The sequence below is a fragment of the Microtus oregoni genome, unplaced genomic scaffold, assembly GCF_018167655.1.
Source record: "Microtus oregoni isolate MIOR12 unplaced genomic scaffold, Mior012 000033F_ref0000390, whole genome shotgun sequence".
In the NCBI taxonomy this organism is placed as follows: domain Eukaryota; kingdom Metazoa; phylum Chordata; class Mammalia; order Rodentia; family Cricetidae; genus Microtus; species Microtus oregoni.
Window position 1 is genome coordinate 13,806,403 of NW_024543092.1, and position 22,076 is coordinate 13,828,478.

The window sequence follows — 22,076 nt, forward strand, 5'->3', positions numbered from 1 at the left end:
TGGGAACTTGCTGCCAAGAAGCTTTTTAATATCCTGATGACTTCCCGTCTCCTATGGTCACTTTGCTGTTATTACCACTTCTCAAACTAAGAGGACGTCGTGGTCTTACTGTTCCACTGTGATGGCCTCAGACAAATGTGGGCTGTTTAAATCATGGGGGAATTTAACTGAAGGTTTTCATACATCTACCTGTGTACTTATGTATTTTGTTTCATCTCAAGAATGATTTCTGCCCTTGGTTTTCTGACATGGTAACTGAATACCATTGTAGTTGTGTTGTGCATCGGGAGCTGTAAGCAGAACTGAAGTCTGGTTTTGTTTTTGACTCCCTTGTTCAGTTCTTGGCATAAACTTGACTTTTGAAAGATGTCGTTCGGTAGACTTGAGGATGAGCACTCGTACTTTATGTATTATTTAGGATACATACCTATGAGCAGTCAAATTAGAGTAAATTAATAATTTTCTTTTAAGTCACACTTATCTGTCTCTGTAGCTCAGACTGGAACTCATAGCTATCCTTCTGCCTCAGCCTCCCTAGCTGGAATTACAGATTTGTAAGTTACCATGCCCAACTACATTTATGTATTTATATAATTCAATGTTCTAGGGTTTTGGGGGATTTTTTTTTAAGATGGTGTTCTTGGGTGGCCTTGAACTTGATATGTAGACCAGATTGGCTTCAAACTCAGAGATCCACTTGTCTCTGCCTCCTGAGTGCTGGGATTAAGAGTGTGTGCTAGCACACCTGGCCAGGATGACTTTTAAAAAATTTTTTTTTAAATATGGTTGCTGTCAAAGGAATATGGGACAGTATCCATTGTGCAAGGAGACGTGTGGTAGTCCATCACTCACATGGTGGGATTAGAAAAGAGCCCTAGAGGGGCTTTTAGAGAAACGGACTTGTAGCACGGATTCTAAATAGTTTTTATAAAAACCTGGTGGGGCTGGAGCGATGGCTCAGAGGTTAAAAGCAGTGGCTGCTCTTCCATAGGTCCTGAGTTCAATTCCCAGCAACAACATGGTGGCTCATAACTATCTGTAATGAGATATGGTGCCCTCTTCTGGCATGGAGGTGTACAGGCAGGAGGAGCATTGTACATAAAATAAATATATCTTAAAAAAAAAAAGAAAGAAGAAAAACTGGAGTCAGATATGGGGATTAAGATCAGAGAAGCAGAGCGGCCAGCCACTAGAGAGTGCTTACCTCTACCAATGCTCATACTGAGGGGGTGATTCTGTCTCTTTGAATTCTCAGACTGACTGCTGCCTTTATGAAACTTCAGACTGCATCTGAGCTCCTGTCTCCTCCTATCTTATAGTCTTCTCTGTGCTCAGTCATCTCATTCGTGTAGGGTTAAAGGTGTATAGCTCCCAAGTACTGGGATTAAAGGTGTGCCATCACCACAACCTGACTTTGTTTCTCTCTTAGATTGGGTCAGTCTTGTATATTTGTATAGCCCAGGGTGGCCTTGAACTCACAGAGATCCACCTACCTCTGCCTTCTGGGATTAAAGGTGTGTGCCACCACTGCCTGGCCTCTGTGGCTAAATAGTCGCTTAGCTCTGCACTCTGATCTTCAGGCAAGCTTTATTTGTTAGATTACAAACAAGATAACACTACAGGGACTATCATTGTTACGGATTTTGAGCCCTAAAGCCTTATTAATGATTGTGTAAAATTCATGTTTAGGTGAATTTTGTCAAGTCATTTGATAAGTAGATTCACAAACACTTTACGTTTATGAAAAATCTGCTTGGTTATTAGGTTGACACCATGGTATAGTATGTTTTCCTAAATCCATTATCTTCACTAGGGAGTCATTGTTTCCATAGTCTTCCATCTTCACTGGGGACTCAGTTGTGTAGATTTACATGGCTCCTAGCTGATAGATTTGTTTTCTGTCTTTCTGTCTTTTTTGTTTGTTTGTTTGTTTTTTGGTGGCATTTACTTAGTTATTTTTTGAATTTTAGGTGTATGGTGCTTTGCCAGCATAGATGTCTGTGTATCATTTGTGTGTAGGGGACCTGCAATGTTAGAACTGTGAGCTGCCATTTGAGTCTAGGGAATTAAACCTGGGTCCTTTGGAAGAACTGCTAGTGCTTTTGCCAGGCCCATTGGCTCTTTTTTCTTTTCTTTTTTTTTTTTTTTTTTTTGGTTTTTCGAGACAGGGTTTCTCTGTGGTTTTGGAGCCTGTCCTGGAACTAGCTCTTGTAGACCAGGCTGGTCTCGAACTCACAGAGATCTGCCTGCCTCTGCCTCCCGAGTGCTGGGATTAAAGACGTGCGCCACCATCGCCCGGCAAGACGTGCGCCACCATCGCCCGGCTTCTTTTTTTTTTTTTTAATTTTTATTTATTTATTTTGGACAAGGGCTTGCTATGTATCCCTGCTACCTCGAACTCTCTCTACTTCAATTCTCCCATACCGGGATTACAGGCATGGGCCACATACAGTATGGACATTCCATATAGGCATGGGTAGTTTTGTTCTTGGAAACTCCATCCCTTCTGTGAGCCAAAAGTACTGTTTGAGACACGAGTCTGTAATGTATTTGAGGTGGTACTATGACAATTTTAATTTAGTTATCACTTGTTACAAATCAAGAAAATGCAAATACTATCAATCTTGGCAGGCCATTCTGAAGGAGAAAGTGCTTGAGCGGTCCTGACAGAACTGAGCGTTGGCAGAGTGCCTCAGATCTGAAGTGTTCTTTTCTCTTTGTGTGCAGCTCCTTTCCCTTAGCTCTGTCTTGGTTCTTTACACTTTTGAAAGCTTGATCTGAAGATCTGTTAACAGGCACATATTTTACTTTTCTCCTAGATCTCAGCATCTATTTCTTTTTTTCAAACCAATGTACTAATTATTATTTCTTTATCTGCCTTCTGTTACCTCTACAGGTATTCTTTTTTAAAAAAGATTTTTGTTTTATGAGATTCAGTTCTACATTATCTCGTTTTTTTTTCCATAGTGTATTATAATTGCAGTCATGTTCCTGTTACCCCAAATCTAAATTTTTCTTCAATTCACTTTTTGCTTTTAAGACTTCAGTTTACTTGGGGCAATAAAGCCATATTTCTTAATATTGACACAAAAACGTGTGATTCATCTGTCTTCCTCAGTTGTGAAACCCAATGAGCTACTTTTTAATGCATGCTGCATCCTTCCCTTTTTATTCTCCACGTTGAATCTTTAATCCATGCATGCATCCTTTCTCTTTTGCATTGCTGTTGTCAGTTTTAAGATGACCTCTGTCTTTAATTTATATGGAAGTTATCTCTTTAGCTTCTCTAAAATGACTTAGATTCTCAAACTTCGAAATTAGGCGTTGTGGCATAAGCCTTTAATCCTAACACTTGGGAGGTAGAAGCAAGCAGATCTCTGAGTTTAAAGGCCAGCCTGCTTAGTCTACGTAAACTAGTTTCATGCCAGCCAGGCCTACATAGACAGATCTGTCTCAGAATAAAACAAAAACTAAAAAACTTTCAGATTCTCTTTTTTTTTTTACAGCTTTACTATAAGGCTTTCTATAAGACTATACAAGAGAGAATTAATGATCAACTCTCAAAGTAAACATGTCAATTATATACAGGGATGATTTTTTTATTTAAGATGGTTATTTTTATTGGTGTGTGGGATAGACATGGGTGTTGTGCTGTTGTACACGTAGAGAGGTCAGAAGACAGCTTTGTGGAATTGATTGTCTCCATCTTATGTGTGTTCTAGGGATTGAGCTCATGTCAGGCTCCACCGCCACCACTTTTACCCTCTGAGCTATCTTGCCTACCCTAAAAGAAACTACAAAGCATCCAGATGATGGTGGGATCCTTTGAGTGGGCACCGTGCTGTGTTGACCTTTCTGTCTCCCCCATTTGTACCCTCCCTCAGGACAGCACTTCATTTTATGACAGTAGGGGATCAAGGTATTTTTTGTTTTGTTTTTGATTTTTTGAGACAAGGTTTCTTGTAGCTTTGGATCCTGTCCTAGAACTCACTCTGTAGACCAGTCTGGCCTTGAACTCATAGAGATCTGTCTGACTTTGCCCCCAGTGCTGGGATTAAAGGCGTGCACCACCACTGCCCAGCTTGGGTATCAAGGTTTTAAGTTAAATTGTGTGTGTGTGTAGGGTGGGGGGAGAAGTTTATATCAGTCCTGAGGCTTTGGTTACACATCTTTGAATGAGATCACTGTATTCAAGTGAATTTAATCATGAGGAAGTTGAGTAAATTCATTCTGCTATCTTGTATTGGATTGTTTAATTCCTTTTAGCGTCCATGTGTACTTAGTAAATTTTAGCTATTGTGGATGAGAAAAAAAACAAAGCAAAACAAAAAACTTTCTTGGCTACTGTTTAATGTAAGGTCATACTTTTCCAGGGTAGATGGAGAGGAAAAGAACTCGGGGTTTCTGCTAGAACATGGGTGTCAAATTGTAATTTTAGGTATAAAAGAGATTCACTTTCCATCTTTCAGTACAGAACATTTTAGTTGAGAACCACTTTGTTTTTTGTGATGATATATATTTGTTAATCTCTAAAAAGTTATTCGTTAGATTTAGCTTTGGGCAAGTAGTATTATCTAGAGAATTTAAAAATTTTTTTCCTTGTAATTTCTTAGTACTGCCTTTTGATAGTTGTGGACTATAACATTGTTTTTCAAAAAAATACTTAATTTCTTGGGGCTGGAGATATTGTAAAGTAAGTTAAGAGTACTTGCTGCTTCTTGCAAAGTATGTGGCCAGTTATAAGCCTAGGTCCATGGGATCTGATGCCCTCTCTGGACTCCACTGGCACCAGGTATGCACAGTGTTGTAGTGGAGTGGTGGGCCGCTTCTCGCCACTCAGGAGGGCTCCTGGCCACCGGCTAGCTTTACCCGAAATAACAACACACAAACTGTATTCTTTTAAACACTGCTTGGCCCATTAGCTTCAGCCTCTTACTGGCTAACTCTCACATCGTGATTAACCCGTTTCTAATAATCTGTGTAGCACCACGAGGCTTACCCGAAAGATCCTAACCTGCATCCATCTTGGAGAGGAGAGCTATGGCATGTGCCCCACTTCCCTTCTTCCCAGCATTCTGTTTGGTCTACTCCGCCTATCTAAATTCTGCCCTATCAGGCCAAGCAGTTTTCTTTATTAATTAACCAATGAAAGCAACAGATAGACAAATGACCTTCCTCCATCACAGTGTACATACATGCAGAAAAAACTCTCAAACACATGAAATAAAAAGAAATCTTAAAAAGAGATGCTGAAAAATATTTGCCTTATAATACAAAATATAGTTTGTGGCCTGATTAAGTAGTCAGCTGATTTGATCTGTGTTGCTGAGGACTGGTCAGTGCAGTTCAATATTTCCTATTGAACCTGGATTTGGTGTCTCCACTAATGACCCCATCCATCACTTGGGGCAGAGGTAGGAGGATTGACACAAGTTTAGAGCTGGCCTTGATTACCTAATGTGACATTTTACGGGATCGGAGAGGGAGCGACGGGAGGGTTTGTTTTGTTTTTAGAAAATTACTTATGTTTATTATATCCAGTTGACAATTTTTGATCATTTTCCCTGCTCTTGTTTTTGTATTTAGTCCATATATTTAGGATATTACAATGAATTTGAAACATTTACACTTATTATGTAACATATTAAAATATTCTGTTATTTCTAAGTGTAGTAATATGAGCGGCGGGGCTGTGTCCCCAGCACCCTGGCCGCCTGCTAGCTTATGCCCAAAATAACAACACACAAACTGTATTCATTTAAACACTGCTTGGCCCATTTCTATCTAGCCTCAGGCTAATTCTCACATATTAATCTAGCCCGTTTCTAATCATCTGTGTAGCTCCGCTAGGTGCGCTTACCGGGAAGATTCTAGCCTACGTCCATCCTGGGTCGGAGCTTCATCACGTGTGCCCCCGAGAGCTGAGCTATGGCGTCTCTCTGAGGCGTCTGCCCCTGAGAGTAGAGCTGTCGAGTCTGAGCTCACGTCCTCTTCCTCCCAGCATTCTGTTCTGTTTACTCCTCCCACCTATGTTTTAACCTATGAGGGCGAAGCAGTTTCTTTATTGCTTAACCAGTGAAATCAAGAGATTGATATATGACACTCCCACATCATCTAAGATAATTATTTTAAACCTCATTGACTATGCTAATACAAGGACAGAGCTTATTATTTCTCATCTTAATTATTTAAGTTAGTTGGGTTAGCAGTATTAAATGTCTCTTCTTGGCCATGTAAGTTATTTTTTTCTTTTTTATTGAGGGGGCTTATTTTTAATTTTTTGTATCATCTATAATGCTGATACGAAAGAGATTGTGATTATGGCCTGTTAAGTGTGTTAAGTCAGTAGAAGAATTTTTTGACTCTTACATTTAGTGTCATACTGCCAACTTCTCCTGGGTGTTAAAGTTGTGTATAAAATGACCATTTTGCTTTTTTTTTTCTTAGTTTCTTTTTCTGTGCTGAAAACTTGTATGTGTATTTATTTCCAGGGTTCATAGTATGTAATTTCTTTAAAGTATTTGTTAAAAGTTGATTTCTTTGATAGTTTCAGTCACGTAGATAGTATATTTTGATCATACTCATTCATTACAATACCCGCTACCCTCTACCACTTCCTCTGAACCTCCTTTTCTTCCTAACAAGTCTCTCTCATGCCCCCTCATATTTAATGGCCTACTCAGTTTAATTAGGGTTGCTGGCAGAAACAAAGGTGTGGTGTTATTTACTGGAGCGCAGGCATTTATTTTTCTATTTTCTTTAAAGTTTCTTGATGACTCTAGTGTAATTGTCCTTTTGTGATTAATAGTTAATTGTCTTTTTTCGCATGCGCACGCATTCAGTGTCTGTTTGCAAACCATCTGCTTTGTCCCTTGAATGTACCTAGCACACTTTTTGCTTGATGTAGTCTAAAAGTTGGCTAATAGTTGACAGGTATTTTAGTCTCAACTTTTGCCTTCCTTCTTCAGAAGTCTTTATGGAGGCATAGTCCAGAATGAGCCTAGGACTTGTTAGTTCATACACAGAAGAGTGTCCCCTGTTCACACTGGGATTCCCACAGTCTCCAGATTTTAGGACTCTTCTGTTTTTCTGTTCAGAAAGTTACCTGCTATGATTGAAGTAAAGAAAAACAATGAAACAGGACGGCCTCACACCTTCCGTTTCTTAGATAATGCAGTCTCCTTTTCCTTGTGCTTCTGGGTTGATGCTCATGTTGTAAACGGAGCTGCCTTCCAGTTAAAAAGGAAGCAGGAGAAGGGGAAAGAAAAGTCTCTCTTTGCTTTCCCCGCTCCTCCTTACCATCTCCCTAGTGCCTTTTTCTCTGCTCTTCTGGTTGGATACAGGGTAGGTTTCTACTGGCTGCTTTGCTTTTGTTGGCTGCACAGTTCTTCAGTTTCTGCCAGCACTGGGCTCATCCTGATGGCGGAGTACCCAGTGCTCTGGAATTTACCTGCTCTCTAAAGCCTCCTCATACCGGCACCACACAGCATTGAGGCTTGACACTCATCTTCAGTTGGCCTGCTTTTATACTTTTGAGTAATTGGGTAATTTTGTTTAGTCCTGGGTTTTTTCAGTTGCCAACAGGGAGGGGCTGCAGAAGGGGACATGTGTTTGACCTATCAATCTTGACCTGAAATGTGTACTTCTTAATAGTATTTTTAGCTCTCCCATTCCAACAATTTGACATGAAAGGACCTCTATACACAACTTTGTGGCTTAAGTATAGTTCTTTAAATAATGTTTGTTTATAGGGAATGTTGACTTTTATTTTTGCTGCAAATACAATTTTGAACTTAGATTCTAAAATATTTTCCTTTCAAATAGTATTCAAAAACTAATATTATCCTTAGGCAGTTACTGTACTTGAAAAGCAGGATATTGTTAATTTAATTACTATCCACATGAGAATGCTTATAGCCCATAGGAAGGACTGGGAAACATACCAGAACTCATGGTGCTGTAATGGTGTTGATAACTGCTTTGATTTGTAATTTTTGGTGCTGGGGATTGTGCACCCAGGTGTCACACATGCTAAACACCAGGTCCTACTAAAGCTATAGAGGTTATAATGTTAGAAAAACAAATGTTTCCCTTTCTTGATATTTTGTACTTCAAAAAATGTTTTAGATTTTTTTATTCTGAGAAAGTTGTACATTATTTCATACTCTTGTGTATGCTGTTACGTTATTGCACTGTTGTCCTGCTCTAGAAACGTGAATTTAATGGCAGACCTCATGGCCTTGTCGTACATTCCTACTGTCTGGTTTCAGTGAGTAGGTTTTGAATGAGTGATGAATTGTGAGATTATACATAATTTGTTTTTTCCTTCATTTGTGGTTTTTAAATTAGTCCATATTTTCTGTATTAAAATATCTTGAATTGGAAATAAAGGTCAGTCAAGGAGATGGCTCAGTGGATAAATCCACTTGGTGTCAATCCAGAGGATCTGATCCATATGGCAGGAGAGAACCTGTTCTTGCAGTTGTCCTTCGACGTCCATTTGGCATGTGTACACAAACTCATACATAAATAATGTAATTAAAATATGTTTTAGGAAAAGAATCATAAGCATTCTTTTATAACTAAGAAAAGTTATTTATTGTTGTAGGAGGCTGCTTGTTCGTTCCTGGCTACCCAGACTGGAAATAATCACTAATTATTTAAACCATTGCTTGGCCAATCACTTAAGCATATTACTAGCTAGCTCTTACCTCTAGAATTAACCCATTTCCATTATTTTATATTTTACCACGAGGCTTGTGGCCTATCTGCAAGGTTCCAGCTGGCAGCTCACATCTTTCCCCTCTGGCAACTTTTTTACCCCAGTGTAGTGATGAGGTGAGCTGGTTACGTCCTGTGGCCTGGCTAGCTTTACCCGAAATAATTACATGGACACTGTATTCGTTTAAACACTGCCTGGCCCATTACTTCTAATCTCTTATTGGCTAACTCTCACATCTTAATTAACCCATTTCTAATAAATCTGTGTATCACCATATGATTGTGGCTTACCGACAAGATTCTAGCCTATGTCCATCTCGGGCCTGAGAGCCATGGTGTCTGCCAAACTGCCTTCTTCCTCCCAGAATTCAGTCTACTCCACCTATCTAAGCTGCTGCCCTATCAAAAGCCAAGGCTGTCTCTTTATTTAACCAATAAAAATAACACATAGACAGATGACCCACCTACACCATTTCCCCTTTTTCTATTTAAACAAAAAGGAAGTTTTTAACTTTCACATAGTAAAATTACATATAACAAAACAGTTATCAAGCAAGAATTACAGTCACAATATTTATATCTATTTTATCTTTTATCATAATTAAGGAAAACTGTAACTATAACTAAGCATTCTTCAACTCCATCAAAGACTCCAGAAGGATATAATATTACCTAAGTAATCAAGAAATAAGCAACTTCCAAAACTCTAGAAATGACAGAGATATCTCGTTGCCTGGACAGTCACCCAAAGTTCCTCTGTACCGTTGGGGCATCCATCTTCAGCCTACAGGCCCATAGTATCCAGCAGACATTTCCATGAAGCAGGAAACTTCAAAGACAGTTGAGCCACTTTTTTCTGTGTCCTGTTTCCAAAATAGTCCAAGCTGATGTCTGCTTCCCTCAGGTAAGGCACTGATGGGAGTCTGGAGAAAGAACTGTATCCAAGTGTGGCCTTAGTGACCCTGAGCTTAATGAGGTCCCTTACAGGAACATGGTGACTTAGAGACAGCTGCGTCACTGAAAGGTTTACCCCAACGTGGTTGACAGCTGCATCCTTGCAGCTGCCAGCCTAAATTGCAGGTTGCTCCACCAGTTTTCTCCCTCTAGTTGCTTAACTGCTCTCCTAATTTGGGGAGGGGCCTTGTGTTGTTTGTAGCTTTTTGAAGCCTTTGTGGGTTTTTTTCTTTTTTTTTCAAGACAGGGTTTCTCTGTGTTTGTAGCCCTGGATCTCCTGTGTAGATCAGACTCAGTGACTTCAAACTCAGAGATCCCCCTGCCTCTGCCTCCACAGAGCTGAGATTAAAGATGTGCACTACCGTGCCTCACTTTTTGTTTTTAGACAACAGCTTTATTGAGACATCCACACTATACTTTTCATCTGTTGAAGTGTGCAATGTATAAGTTTTTGTATATTACACTAATAACTCTTTAAAGCTGTGGGAACCAGGCAAGATGATTCATCTCTGGAATTCTAGTATTCCCTGAGTTTTAAAAGTTTCAAGAGCTCTCTGTATCTCTGTGGGGTGAGCCACCCTCAGCTCTCCAGGGGCAATGTTCTAATGTGAAGAAATGTATTCACAGCACTCCATTTTCCCTCTACCTCACAGTATTTATCTGCCCCTTCTTTTGTGATGCTCTGAGTTTAGAAAGGGGTAATTTACATGTCTGTTTAACCCATCCTTATGGCTTACCATTGGGCCATTGTACCACAGCAGAGGTTATTTTAGTTTGTATGTATTTTAGGTTTATTTAGTATGAATGGTTATGAGTTTCTACAGTAGCCACTGCCCATTGCAAAGAAGAATAGCCTTCCTGAGTAGGGGCAACAACATCAGCAGCTGATGTCTAGAAGATAGTTTGACAGGCACATTACATCTGTAGCAGTTAGTCTCCTTTTGAAGCCTTGGATAGCCCCAGCCACAGATTTTTATCTTGACTTAGAGTATCAAATACGGTTTCCTCAAGGGAAGATAATTTTAAAGTCAAACAGAAAATAGGGACCTCATCTATCACCATTATTCCTGCACATACATGATGGATGATATGTCGTCAGAATCTGTAATCCAGCAGGACTGTTGGCGACAGTTTTTGCACAGCAGATTGTGGAGTGTCTTCCAGAGATTCAGTGAACAGGGCAGGACATGTCCAGCTCATTAGTAGTTGGATTTCCCCTAGTTCTGCAACCAAAATCTGTGCTGTCCTAGCAAAAAAGGACTTACCATCTAATTTGTGGAAACAACCAGCACCAAGGGCCATAGTCTTTTTGATTTATATATAGGATATGGGGGCCTCCCTGACCAAGAACTCATAGGGGTAGAGTTACTGTGGGCTCAGGGATTTTCATTTAATAACCTTACAGCTGCTGTCAATGTTTTTTTCTTTTTCCTTTTTCCTTCTTTAAGTAGGGTGCATTTATTTAAATTAACTTTTTTTCAGTTTTCTAAATCTCGGATACCGAACAGTTGGTTTTACATAATGAGATCGTCTTACAAAGGGTGAGCAGGATCTTTGCCCATCCAGGATTGTTCTTTTTGAGGAAGTATCCATTGGTTTTAGGATTTATCACTTAGCAGAATATTAAAAAGATCACTTAGCAAGTTCCAGTGCAGCCTGAAAAGATTGTATCCTTGTTCTGGCAGAAGAGCAGTGATGAGGTTTGATAATGTGGTCCGTGAACCATCCTGATTCTCCATCCTAGAGTGCTTCCAGGGTGCTCTGCACTTCCACCCCACAGGCTCAGTGGAGTTGTGTACTTGACCAGGATAGGGACCAGGGGAAGCAGGACCACATTTTTGCCTACCTTGACTGCCATTGTAGCTGATTTCTTGTAACCTCTGGGCTGGTTTTGAGGCCACTGCCTTTCCATTGACCACAGCTGACTGCAAAGGTCAATGGGTGGATGAACAGTTTCTACCCCCCAGTAGTAACGTACTCTAGGATACTAATTCCTACCCCCTCCCCTTAAAAAAAAAACAACTTGTACTATTCTGTCATTTCTTTAACCTTTTGGCGAAGTGTTTGGCCTTCCGGAAACAAATGCAACATTGGGTTTTCTGACATTTCTTAGTACTTTCCTTTCACATGTATCTCGTCACGTTTACCATCAAGTGAACTGGATAGATAGACCCTTTTGCTTGCCCTTGTGGTATCATGTCTTGAGTGCTGGAGCAGCCTCTGAACCTTATTTACATAACTGCTCTGAAGTCAGTCCCATCCATATACCTGTTCCCACATGGCTCATTGATGGTGCTGAAGTCCCCATGCCAGTTGTGAATACCAGCTGCTCTAGCTTCTTCCTGCCTCCTTGTGAACAGTCCTTTGGACCTGATGAATTGGAATTAAGCACTGTCTCTCACACACCCAGTATTCCTCAGTAATGCTGTTTTTTGCTTCCCGCTTATATTTATGTGGATCTTAACAGGCAGTCTATCAGGGATTGATTTCTGTTACATTGCCTCAGATTGTGCTGCCTTTGTCTCAAGGACAGACAGCTAGGTGCTTTCTGGTTTCTCCATTCCCCTGGCACTCAGACTGATCTTATCTATCCCCATGGCTCATACCTCAGGAACTAGACTGTGGGGAGTTGTTTTCCTTTCTTATTTAAAAGTCTTTCCAATTGAAGCAGTTTAGATGGAATATATTACTTGTTTATCATCGTTTCTGTACTGGTTCATTGTTAAGGCCCTCATCTGTATACTGAGTCTTGGATTTGTCCATTCTGTAGAAAAGGTCAGACCTGAGAAGTATCTTCTTTTTTTTAATTAAAAATATTTATTTAGTTTGCGTATGTGCATGATATATATGTGTGTGTTTGTGTGTTTGTCGGGGTGGTGGTGCATGTGGTATGGTATGTGTGTGCAGGTTAGAGGCTGATTTTATGGACTCAGTTCTCTGCTTCCACCTTATGTGGATTCTAGATATCAAACTTGGGTTGCTAGACTCTTTAGCAAGCATCTTTACACAGAAATCATTTCTCTAACCCCTAGGAATATCTTCTGTTCTATTTTTCCTTCACTATTTAATTTTGCCCCAGGTTACAAATCTTTCTGTCTGGTAAGGGTTTTTAAGGGCAGATAATGATTGGTATTTCGTTAGTGTCTCACCAGCATAACGAACAGCAGACCAACATCTTCATGTCATCCTTCCTTATTTTTCTTGAGTGTGTGCGTGCGTGCATGTGTGTGTTAGAGGCCAATATAGAGAATAGGATAGCATCCATTTTTTTTTGTAATTCCTTTCTTTGTTATAGTAATTTATTTTTATGTGCATTGGTGTTTTGCCTGTATGTATGTATTTGTGAAGGTATCGAGTCACCTGGAACTGGAGTTACTGACAGTTATAAACTGCCATGTGGGTGCTGGGAACTGAACCCCCAGTCAGTGCTCTTAACTGCTGAGCCATTTCTCCAGCCCTGTAATTTCTTTCTTATAGAGTTTGTTCTTTGTAGACTGGAAGATGAGCCTCAGTTGAATGTTGTATGGCCCAAAGCAAAGACCACATAACTTGCCTCTGTAGCTTGCTTATGATTGGTTCTCCTATGCAGTACTTCAGGGCTTGTACTACATTCTCCAGTCCGTTAAGAATTTCATAATGTGTGGGATACCATTCATCAAGGAAGTATGCTCTCCCATACTATGTAGACAGTGGCTATTGGAACATCCTCCCCTTTTCCAAAAGGTGCTCTATTCAAATGGCTCCACCTGGATTCTATATATTATTATCACAGGACACACACAGCTGTCATTACAAGGAGGCACACCATCCTTTACCACATCCTGGGAAAAAGTAGTCATATTGGGATTGCCCCCGTGAATTCTTCATCCTCAGACAGATTGTGTAAGCAGAAGCTGCTCGTTTGTTTCCCTGTCGCTCAGACCTGAAATAGTCACACAGAAACTGTATTATTACAACACTGCTTGGACTATTAGCTCATACTTCTTCTTGGCTAGCTTTTATATCTTAAATTAACCCATTTCTATTAATCTGTGTATTGCCACGTGGTTGTGGCCTACCGGTAAAGTTTTGTCCGGTGTCTGTCTCCTGCAGTGGCCACATGTCTTCTCTTTGACTCTGCCTACTCTTTTCTCTATCTGCTTGGAACGGACACCTTGACCTACTCTGTGCTGCAGTAGGCCTAAAGCAGCTTCTTCATTAACCAATGATATTCACAACATACAGAGGGGGATCCCACATCAAGATTGGCCAAGATTTGCTTATATTATCCTCACTTTGGTTATGTTAGTTCATGTTTGGGCACCAGTTGCTTTGTGTGATCATTCCTGGGGAGAAGTGTACAAAACATGCCTTTATCCTAGATAGCCACTGATGACAAACTAAAGACACAGTTCCACCTATCTAGCTGGATGAACCAGTAAGTTTATTAGGGTTAGTTCCAGTAGCACAGATGACTCACAGGTAACCTCAGTATTGAAAGGCCCATCCAGCATGGGTGCCAGCTCACGAAACCCATATTTTAGAGCTTTCTGTATCTGTTAGGTTTCATGAATTTCCTGAGCTTCTTGTGTGAATCTTGCCTGTTGAGTTTCCTGAATGTGAGAATCCCTCTTCCTCCTTTACTGGGAAGAATGAATGTTCAGTTTGGAGGACATAAGTGCTTTACAGCTATGAATGTATTTTATTTTCCCAATGCTCTAATTGAACAATAACATGTTTATAAATGGTAGGAAAGTTTCATCTAACCCATTTTTTTTATAGTGTCTTAAACAACTAAAAATTTTTTTTCTTTATAGTTCTTGAGGCTATAGTCAAGGCTTCAGGTGCTGACCATTGAGTTCCCAGAAGAAACTGTTTCTGTCTGATGGATACTTGCCTTCTCACAGAGGAAGGGAGGAGTGGGGTGCAGAAAGAATGTGGATATGTATGATAGCAAAAGCTGAGCTATCTAGTTTTTGAAAGACAGTAATCCTTGTTAGTCTGTTTATATGATATCATTTAATCACCTCCTTCAAAATACAGTCATAGTGAAGGTTGCGACTTCAATCTAAGAATTTAGGAGAAGGTGAACTGTGGAAATGATGTATGCACAAGTGGACTAGAATGAAAATAATGAAATTCAATTTTTGAATGATTTTGAAGTCTCCGACTTTGCTTGATTCCCCCCCCCCCAAAGACCACTCTTTTTCTCTTGTTAACCCTTAAGGTTATTAAGCCTTTAAATAAAGTTTAATACCACTGTCAGTTGAGTTTTAGACGTTAATAATTGTTGCAGTAGTAGGCGGGGGCATTTTTTCACAGTTACTGCTCCTGCACTCTCTCAGATCTTGGTCTTGGGTAGTGAGCCGTGAAAGAATGTATTTTATACAGTGGCTGTGTCTTATGTGTGTGCTAGGGCTCTGCTTTCCTTGTCTTACCAGTTACCAACCCTTTTCCATTTTCTAAAAGCTGATGACATCAGTTATCTGTTACTTCTCCCTTTTTTTCTTCATTATGAAAGTCATTGTCTTCTGAATAGGAGGAAGAAGTGGTTGTGTCTAGTCTGCTCACAGCCTTGAAAGTGTCAAGATCATATTGATTGGCAGGAACTTTTGTGAGGTTTCTCGTGTCTTGGAGAGTTCAGAGATACGGATTTATTTTTAAAGCCCCAAGGGGTTATTTTGGGAAAAGAATTAGCTACTCTTTTTTTTTTTTTTAAACTCACCCCCCCCTCCTTTTTTTTTTTTGGTTTTTCGAGACAGGGTTTCTCTGTGGCTTTGGAGCCTGTCCTGGAACTAGCTCTTGTAGACCAGGCTGGTCTCGAACTCACAGAGATCCGCCTGCCTCTGCCTCCCGAGTGCTGGGATTAAAGGCGTGCGCCACCACCGCCCGGCCTCACCCCCCTTTTTAAAAAAGATTTATTTATTAAGCATACTGCTGGCCAGTAGGTACCAGGTCTCATTACATTATAGATGGTTGTGAGCCACCATGTAGTTTCTGGGAATTGAACTTGGGACCTCTGGAAGAGCATCCAGTGCTCTTACCCTCTGAGCCATCTCTCCAGCCCTAGAATTAGCTACTCTTGACTTTTGATTTATGCTTTAATGCATTTGGTCAAAGATTCAGCAGCCTTGAAGGCACACTGCGCTGATGTACAGTCAGATGTCTGTTGGTGGTTCTGGTTTAGGACCTGTAAGTTCTCTTAGATTCTGCCAAAGCCATAGGATTAATTGAGTATTGATCAAATCGGCAAAGACACTAAAATGTTTTTTGAAAGTTTTGTTTGAAATAGTTTGAAAACATTTTGTTAAAATTGGGTGATGAGTTTCATTCAATACATATGAGGGTAGAAGAATGTTGTCTAGTGAGAGTACATTGTTTATCAAAAAGAGGAACGACCATCTTGAATTCAGATACTATTCAAATTCAAGGGTTGACTTTTGCTCTAAGTTCTTTTATCATACAGTTTGGTTTTTTTGGGTCAAATACAGTTTATTGGTGTCTTGCTACAAGAATAGACCTGAACAGAAGTGATATAGTAGAAACAGTGTGGCCTTACTAGCATTTTGCCATTATAATGAAATGCTTGGTACAAAAGAGTCCTTTTAGCTTATCCTTTTGGCAGTTCTGGAATGTGATGCTTGCAGTGGGTTTTGTCAGGTGAGGACCTCCATTGTCAGCAGGAGCATTTACTGTGTGCCTGTGATCACATGAGGCAGAGAGACCAGTGAAGCCAGGTTCAGGCTGGAGAACAAGCTTATTCTGTGGCCATTGCCTCCATATTATTTGAGGATCTCCCAGTAGGCTTCTGTAGATGGAAGTTCTGTCCCACCTGGTCCCACAGCTGTTCAGTCCCAAATAAACACACAGAGGCTTACATTAATTATAAACTTTGGACTTTTGCTCAGGCTTATTACTAAGTAGCTCTTACAGCTTAAATTAACCCATAATTCTTATCTATGTTTAGCCACATGGCTTGGCATCTTTTTTCAGTAAGGCATTTTTATCTTGCTCCCTCTGTGTCTGGGTGGCCACTGTTCTCACCTTTCCCCTTTCCAGAATTCTCCTATTCTGGTCGCCTCGCCTGTACTTTCTGTCTGACTACTGAGCAATGAGCATTTTATTAAACCAATACAAATGACAAATCTTTACTGGGTACATGAACACTATCCCACAGCAGGCCTGTCCTTTTAAGTCCCACTGCCACACTTGGAATCAACCTTCTTAGTATCGTTGGGGCCTTATTCTAGTCAGATGATTGTAATGGAAATGTGGGTACCCCAGAGGACGTTGAAAAGAAAGGCTGTTTGTAATTTTTTTAAACATAATTCTTTGGTTCTTTGGGAATTTCACATGATATACCTCAGTCCTGCTCACCTCCTAATTCCTCCATATCTACCCCTCTCTCCTGCAGCATGCCCCCCCCCCCAAATTAATTAAAAACAAAAACCAAAACCTACTTGCTCCTCCATCTTTCCAACACTTCTCCATTCATCCTCGTAGCATCAGGAGCTGTGGTGTGTCACACAGTATACCGTTTGTCAATAGCTCCACCCTCATGGCCCCAGGTGGTGGCCTAGATCTCTGGCATTGCCTTTGATGGTATCCAGAGCCATGGACGTCAATACAGACCCTGGGTATGGGTAGGGCCATGGACGCAGACATGGCCCTTGGCAGCAGTCCTGACCCAGATGGGTTGTTTGTAATTTTTAACTAGAATCCTAGGTTGCTTTCTGTTTGCAAAGTAGTTGGTGTATAGGTGGCCACTTAATACCTTAAATTGTATTAAAGGAATTAAACCCTGTGTTTATTAGTGCTAGTCACATTAGCTTTGTAGCAGTTCTTCTTGAAAAGTAAAATATTAGATGTAATCAGACAAATTAATGGCTTGATAGGTGAATGGTGAAACACTGAAAACATACAGAGAAGCTTGGTAGTGGGGAGTTAATGGAAGCCTCTCCTCCTTAGTTCATTTAGGGAAAAGTATACATTAGCTATCGGAGAGGCCCTGGTAGGGAATATTCTGAATAGAATAGAATAAATCTCATTTTAAGGGTCCTGTGGCTGGGAACTGAGAAGAGTGTGTACTAAGAGCAGGGGGATATAAACATGGCACAAGAGAAAACTGACCGTGATGCTGATGAAAGTCACACAGCGAGTCCTTCATTTGAAGTTTTGTTTTCTCCATAGGGAAGTTCCTGCTTATTGAAGTCGAGTAGTGGTGAAGGGAGATTTATTTATTTATTTTTATTTTTAAGATAGCTATAAATGTCGTAGGAGAGCATGCAGTATCCATTTACTTGTTCTCCAGGTGAGACATGGCTATTTCACTGTGGTCTGTTTGATAGGCCAAAGTCTAGTGAACAAACTTTTAAATACTGTCTTCGCCATAGCATCACAGACTGCAATGGAATTGGTCAGTTTTCGTTTAACCCCAGTTTTCTATTATCTAATTTTTCTGCCACTTCTTTTAATTATTGTCTTTCTGAGCATTCCATGAGGAATTATTAAAACAGATTGAAGGGCAAATTGTCTTGAAACCTTAGACACGTTGAGTTTTTGTTTTTTTTTTCTTTTTCTTTTTATTTATTTATTTATTTATTTATTATGTGTACAATATTCTGTCTGTGTGTACGTATCCAGGCCAGAAGAGGGCACCAGACCTCATTACAGATGGTTGTGAGCCACCATGTGGTTGCTGGGAATTGAACTCAGGACCTTTGGAAGAGCAGGCGATGCTCTTAACCACTGAGCCATCTCTCCAGCCCCGAGTTTTTGGTTTTTTAAGACAAAGTTTCTCTGTGGCTTTGGAGGAGCCTGTCCTGGAACTCGCTCTGTTTACCAGACTGACCTCAAACTCACAGAGATCCTCCACCTGTCTCTGCCTCCCAAGTGCTGTTATTAAAGGTGTGTGCCAGGTTTATTTTTCTTTTCCACCCCTCCTTTTCCTTTAAGTTACACTGCAAATCCTTGGATAGCCTAGCACACTGAGCATAGACTAGGCTTTTCTTCGAACTCAGAGAACTTCCTACCTCTGTTTCCCAATTGCTGGGATTAGAAACATGTGCCACCATGCCTGGCTTTAAAAAGACTTGCTGAGCTAGAATTCACATATAAAATCAGCAGCTCAATATGGCCATTTGGGGGTATAGTCACCACATGGTGCAACCATCATTGCAATTAACTTTAGGGTATTTTCTTTGTCTTTAAAAGAATTGCTAATCATGAGTTGTCCTCTGTTGAGGAATATTATTGTAAGGTGTGTGACTTTTGTTTATGCTACATTTGTTTAAATCTGTGAAGCTGTGATTTATTTATTTATTTATTTATTTATTTGGCCTGTCTAAAATACTTGATGGTCCTAATAAAGAGCTGAATGACCAGTAGAGAGGCAGGAGCAAGGATAGACGAGGCTGGCAGGCAGAAGAGTATACAAGGAGAACTCTGAGTGGAGGGAGAGCAGGAACAAGAGAGAACAAAGAGAGGAGGATAAGATGTCAGAGCCCAGTCACCCAGCCTGCCACGAAGTGAAAGTAAGATCTACAGAAGTAAGAAAAGGAAAAAGCCCAGGGGCAAAAGGTAGACAGTTTAAGAAAAGCTGGCAAGAAACAAGCTAAGGCCAGCCATTCCTAACTAAGAATAAGCCTGTGTGTGTGATTTATTTGGGAGCTGGGTACTGGGCCCCTCAGAAAGCCAAAAGAGCAAACCCCAGTACCTCAAGATTTTAAGGCAAGTGTACTACCACTCAGCTACATCCCCAGTTTTCTTTAGCTTAGCATCGTATTTTCAAGGGCCAGACACAATGGTGACACATGTTTGTAATCTTAGCTACTCAAGAGGCTGAGGCAAAAGGATTGCCAGTTTGAGGTCAACAACAGTTTAGTAAGATACCTCACCTCCCTTCCCATTTCCAAAATTCACATGTAATATACATCAGATATATCTATATATCCTAATTTTTTTTTTTTTTTGGTTTTTCGAGACAGGGTTTCTCTGTAGCTTTGGTGCCCGTCCCGGAACTAGCTCTTGTAGACCAGGCTGGCCTCATACTCCCAGAAATCCGCCTGCCTCTGCCTCCTGAGTGCTGGGATTAAACGCGTGCGCCACCACTGCCCGGCCCTAATTTCTTTTTAAGACAGTTCATTGAATACAATTTTGTCATTGGTTCATGTCATTTAGGTTGTCTCTACTTTTTCAGTGAGTCTTTGAATTTTATGTAAATAATTTTGTAGATTATCAGGTGCATGCCCCCCTTTCCTTTTCCTTCCCCCTTTCCTTCCCCCTCCTTTCCTTTCCTTTCCTTTCCTTTCCCCTTCCCCCGTTCCCCGTTCCCTTTTCCCCTTTCCCCCTTTTCCCCTTTTCTGAGGTAGAGTCTCACTATATAGCCCTGGTTGACTTGTTCTGGAATTTGCTTGTATAGATGGACCGGACTGATCTCAGACTGACCTCAAACTCACAGAGATCAGCCTGCTTCTTCCTAAAACTGGGTTTAAAGATGTCAGCCACCACGCTCTGCAACAGAGGCACAGATTTTAATATTTATTGTATACTTGAGAATGGAATTGGCTAGATCACATGGTGGCTATTTTTAAAATTTTTTGAGAAACTGTCATGCTCTTCTTTTTACATCTGGTGTGTGTTCATATATGTACATGTGTGTGGTGGGGCATATACATGCCATAGTAATCCTAAGGAAGGACAGTTTGTTAGATGGAATTGGTTCTCTGTTTCTACCATGTGGATTTGGAGAGTAAACGCAGATTGTTAGGTTTGGAGGCTCTCACCTTCTCCTTCTGAACAACATTGCTAGCTCTTCAGTGTATTATAAAGTTACTGTGCCATTTGCTCTTCACATTGGCAAAGTATGAGGATTCTAAGTTTTTATGGTCTTCTTTTTATTGATTATGAATAAGCAAATGTGAAGTAATTTCTGGTTATAATTTTGCGTTTCCATGCATTAGTGTTGTTGAGATTTTTTTTAAGCTTCCTGTGTATTTATTTCATTGAGAATATAAAAATGGACGTTCTAATAGTTTCACAATAGCTTAGAGGCACTTGTGATATATTTAACATTTGTTTTTCTTCTTTCTCAGTTATATTCGCTGAATGACTATAAACCACCCATTTCTAAAGCGAAAATGACCCAGATTACAAAGGCAGCCATCAAAGCTATTAAGGTGAGTAATAAATCTGTTCTTTAAATAAAATAACCTCTTATTTGTGTGTGTGTGTGTGTGTGTGCGCGCGCGCGTACAGATACATGTGCCATGTGTAAGGGTCATGTAGAGTCCAAAGGTTTTATCAGACATCTTCTACCATTGTGCTCCAGTCTATTTTTTTGAGATAGTCTGTGGGATAGTGCTGGCTGAGGTTTCCGTCCCACCTAGGCCTGCAGCCATTCAGTCCCAAAGAAATAAACAGAGGCTTACATTAATCATAAACTGGTTGGCCTATTAGTTTAGGCTTCTTATCAATTAATGCTTACATCTTAAGTTAGCCCATTATTCTTGTCTGTGTTAGCCACGTGGCTTGCTACTTTTTATCAGCAAGGTCTTCTCATCTTGCTTTTTCTGTGTCTGGGTGATGACTGCAGACTGAGCCTTTCTTCTTCCCAGAATTCTCTGGTTCTGGTCGCTCCGGCTATACTTCCTGCCTGGCTACTGGCCAATCAGCATTTTATTTAACCAGTACAAGTGACAGAACTTTACAGAGTATAAGACTATTGTCCCACATAAGGATAGTGTTAAATTATCAATTTGTCATGATCTAAAATCACCTGGGAGATGGACCTGGGGCATGCCTGTGGAGAATTTCCTTAATTACCCTAATTGAGCTGGGCAGGCTTGTCCACTCTGGGTGGTGGTCTCTTCCCCTGCTGTATAAATGGAGAAAGGGAACTGTGTATCAGCAGGCATTCATATTTGTTGCTTTTGCTGCTGCTTTAAATTTTAACTTTTGTTACTCTGTGTGGTGTATGCTTGTGAGTGTGGGCACTTATGTGCTGTGGGCATGTGTGGCGTTCGGGGGATAGCTTTCCCTCTTCCAACCTGGGAGGTGAGGATTGAACTCATGTCCTTGAGTTTGCTTGGAAAGTTCTTTTAGCCACTGATCCATGTCCCTTGTCCTCTCTGCTTCTTAACTGTGGATGCAGTGTGACTTAAGTATCTCAAGCTTCTGTTCCTTCCAGGATATTTGTCACAGCGACTGGAACTACTGTGTTAATACAGTGCTCCCTAGAGAAACAGGAGAGTCTATTTATTTATTGAAAGAGCTTTTACTAGAAAGGCTTACAGGCTGTGGTCTGGGTAGTCCAACAATGACTGTCTTATGATAGAAAGGTCAGGTAGCTCTGTTCAGTCCGTGAGACTGGATGGCTCAGTAACCCCAGTCTAGAGCTAGTCCTGGAAGGTTCCTAGAGTGCT

At 40.5% G+C, this 22,076-nt stretch overlaps 1 protein-coding gene across 7 annotated transcripts in view; it reads left to right on the top strand.

Annotated features, from left to right (window-relative positions):
- The window catches only part of Scaf8 (SR-related CTD associated factor 8), a 210,777-nt gene that overhangs the window by 9,667 nt on the left and 179,034 nt on the right, over window positions 1–22,076 (top strand). For 6 of the 7 annotated variants that reach the window (XR_005976766.1, XR_005976767.1, XM_041680061.1 and 3 more), the window contains one exon: window positions 20,748–20,831. Coding sequence is in view for 5 of the 7 variants with exons in the window: in XM_041680061.1 (XP_041535995.1) it covers window positions 20,748–20,831 (84 nt within the window). In the remaining 2 variants the exon portion in view is untranslated. Of the gene's footprint in view, window positions 1–3,792; window positions 3,920–20,747; window positions 20,832–22,076 lie in introns of those variants that run through there. The other variant, XM_041680066.1, reaches the window with a different exon arrangement.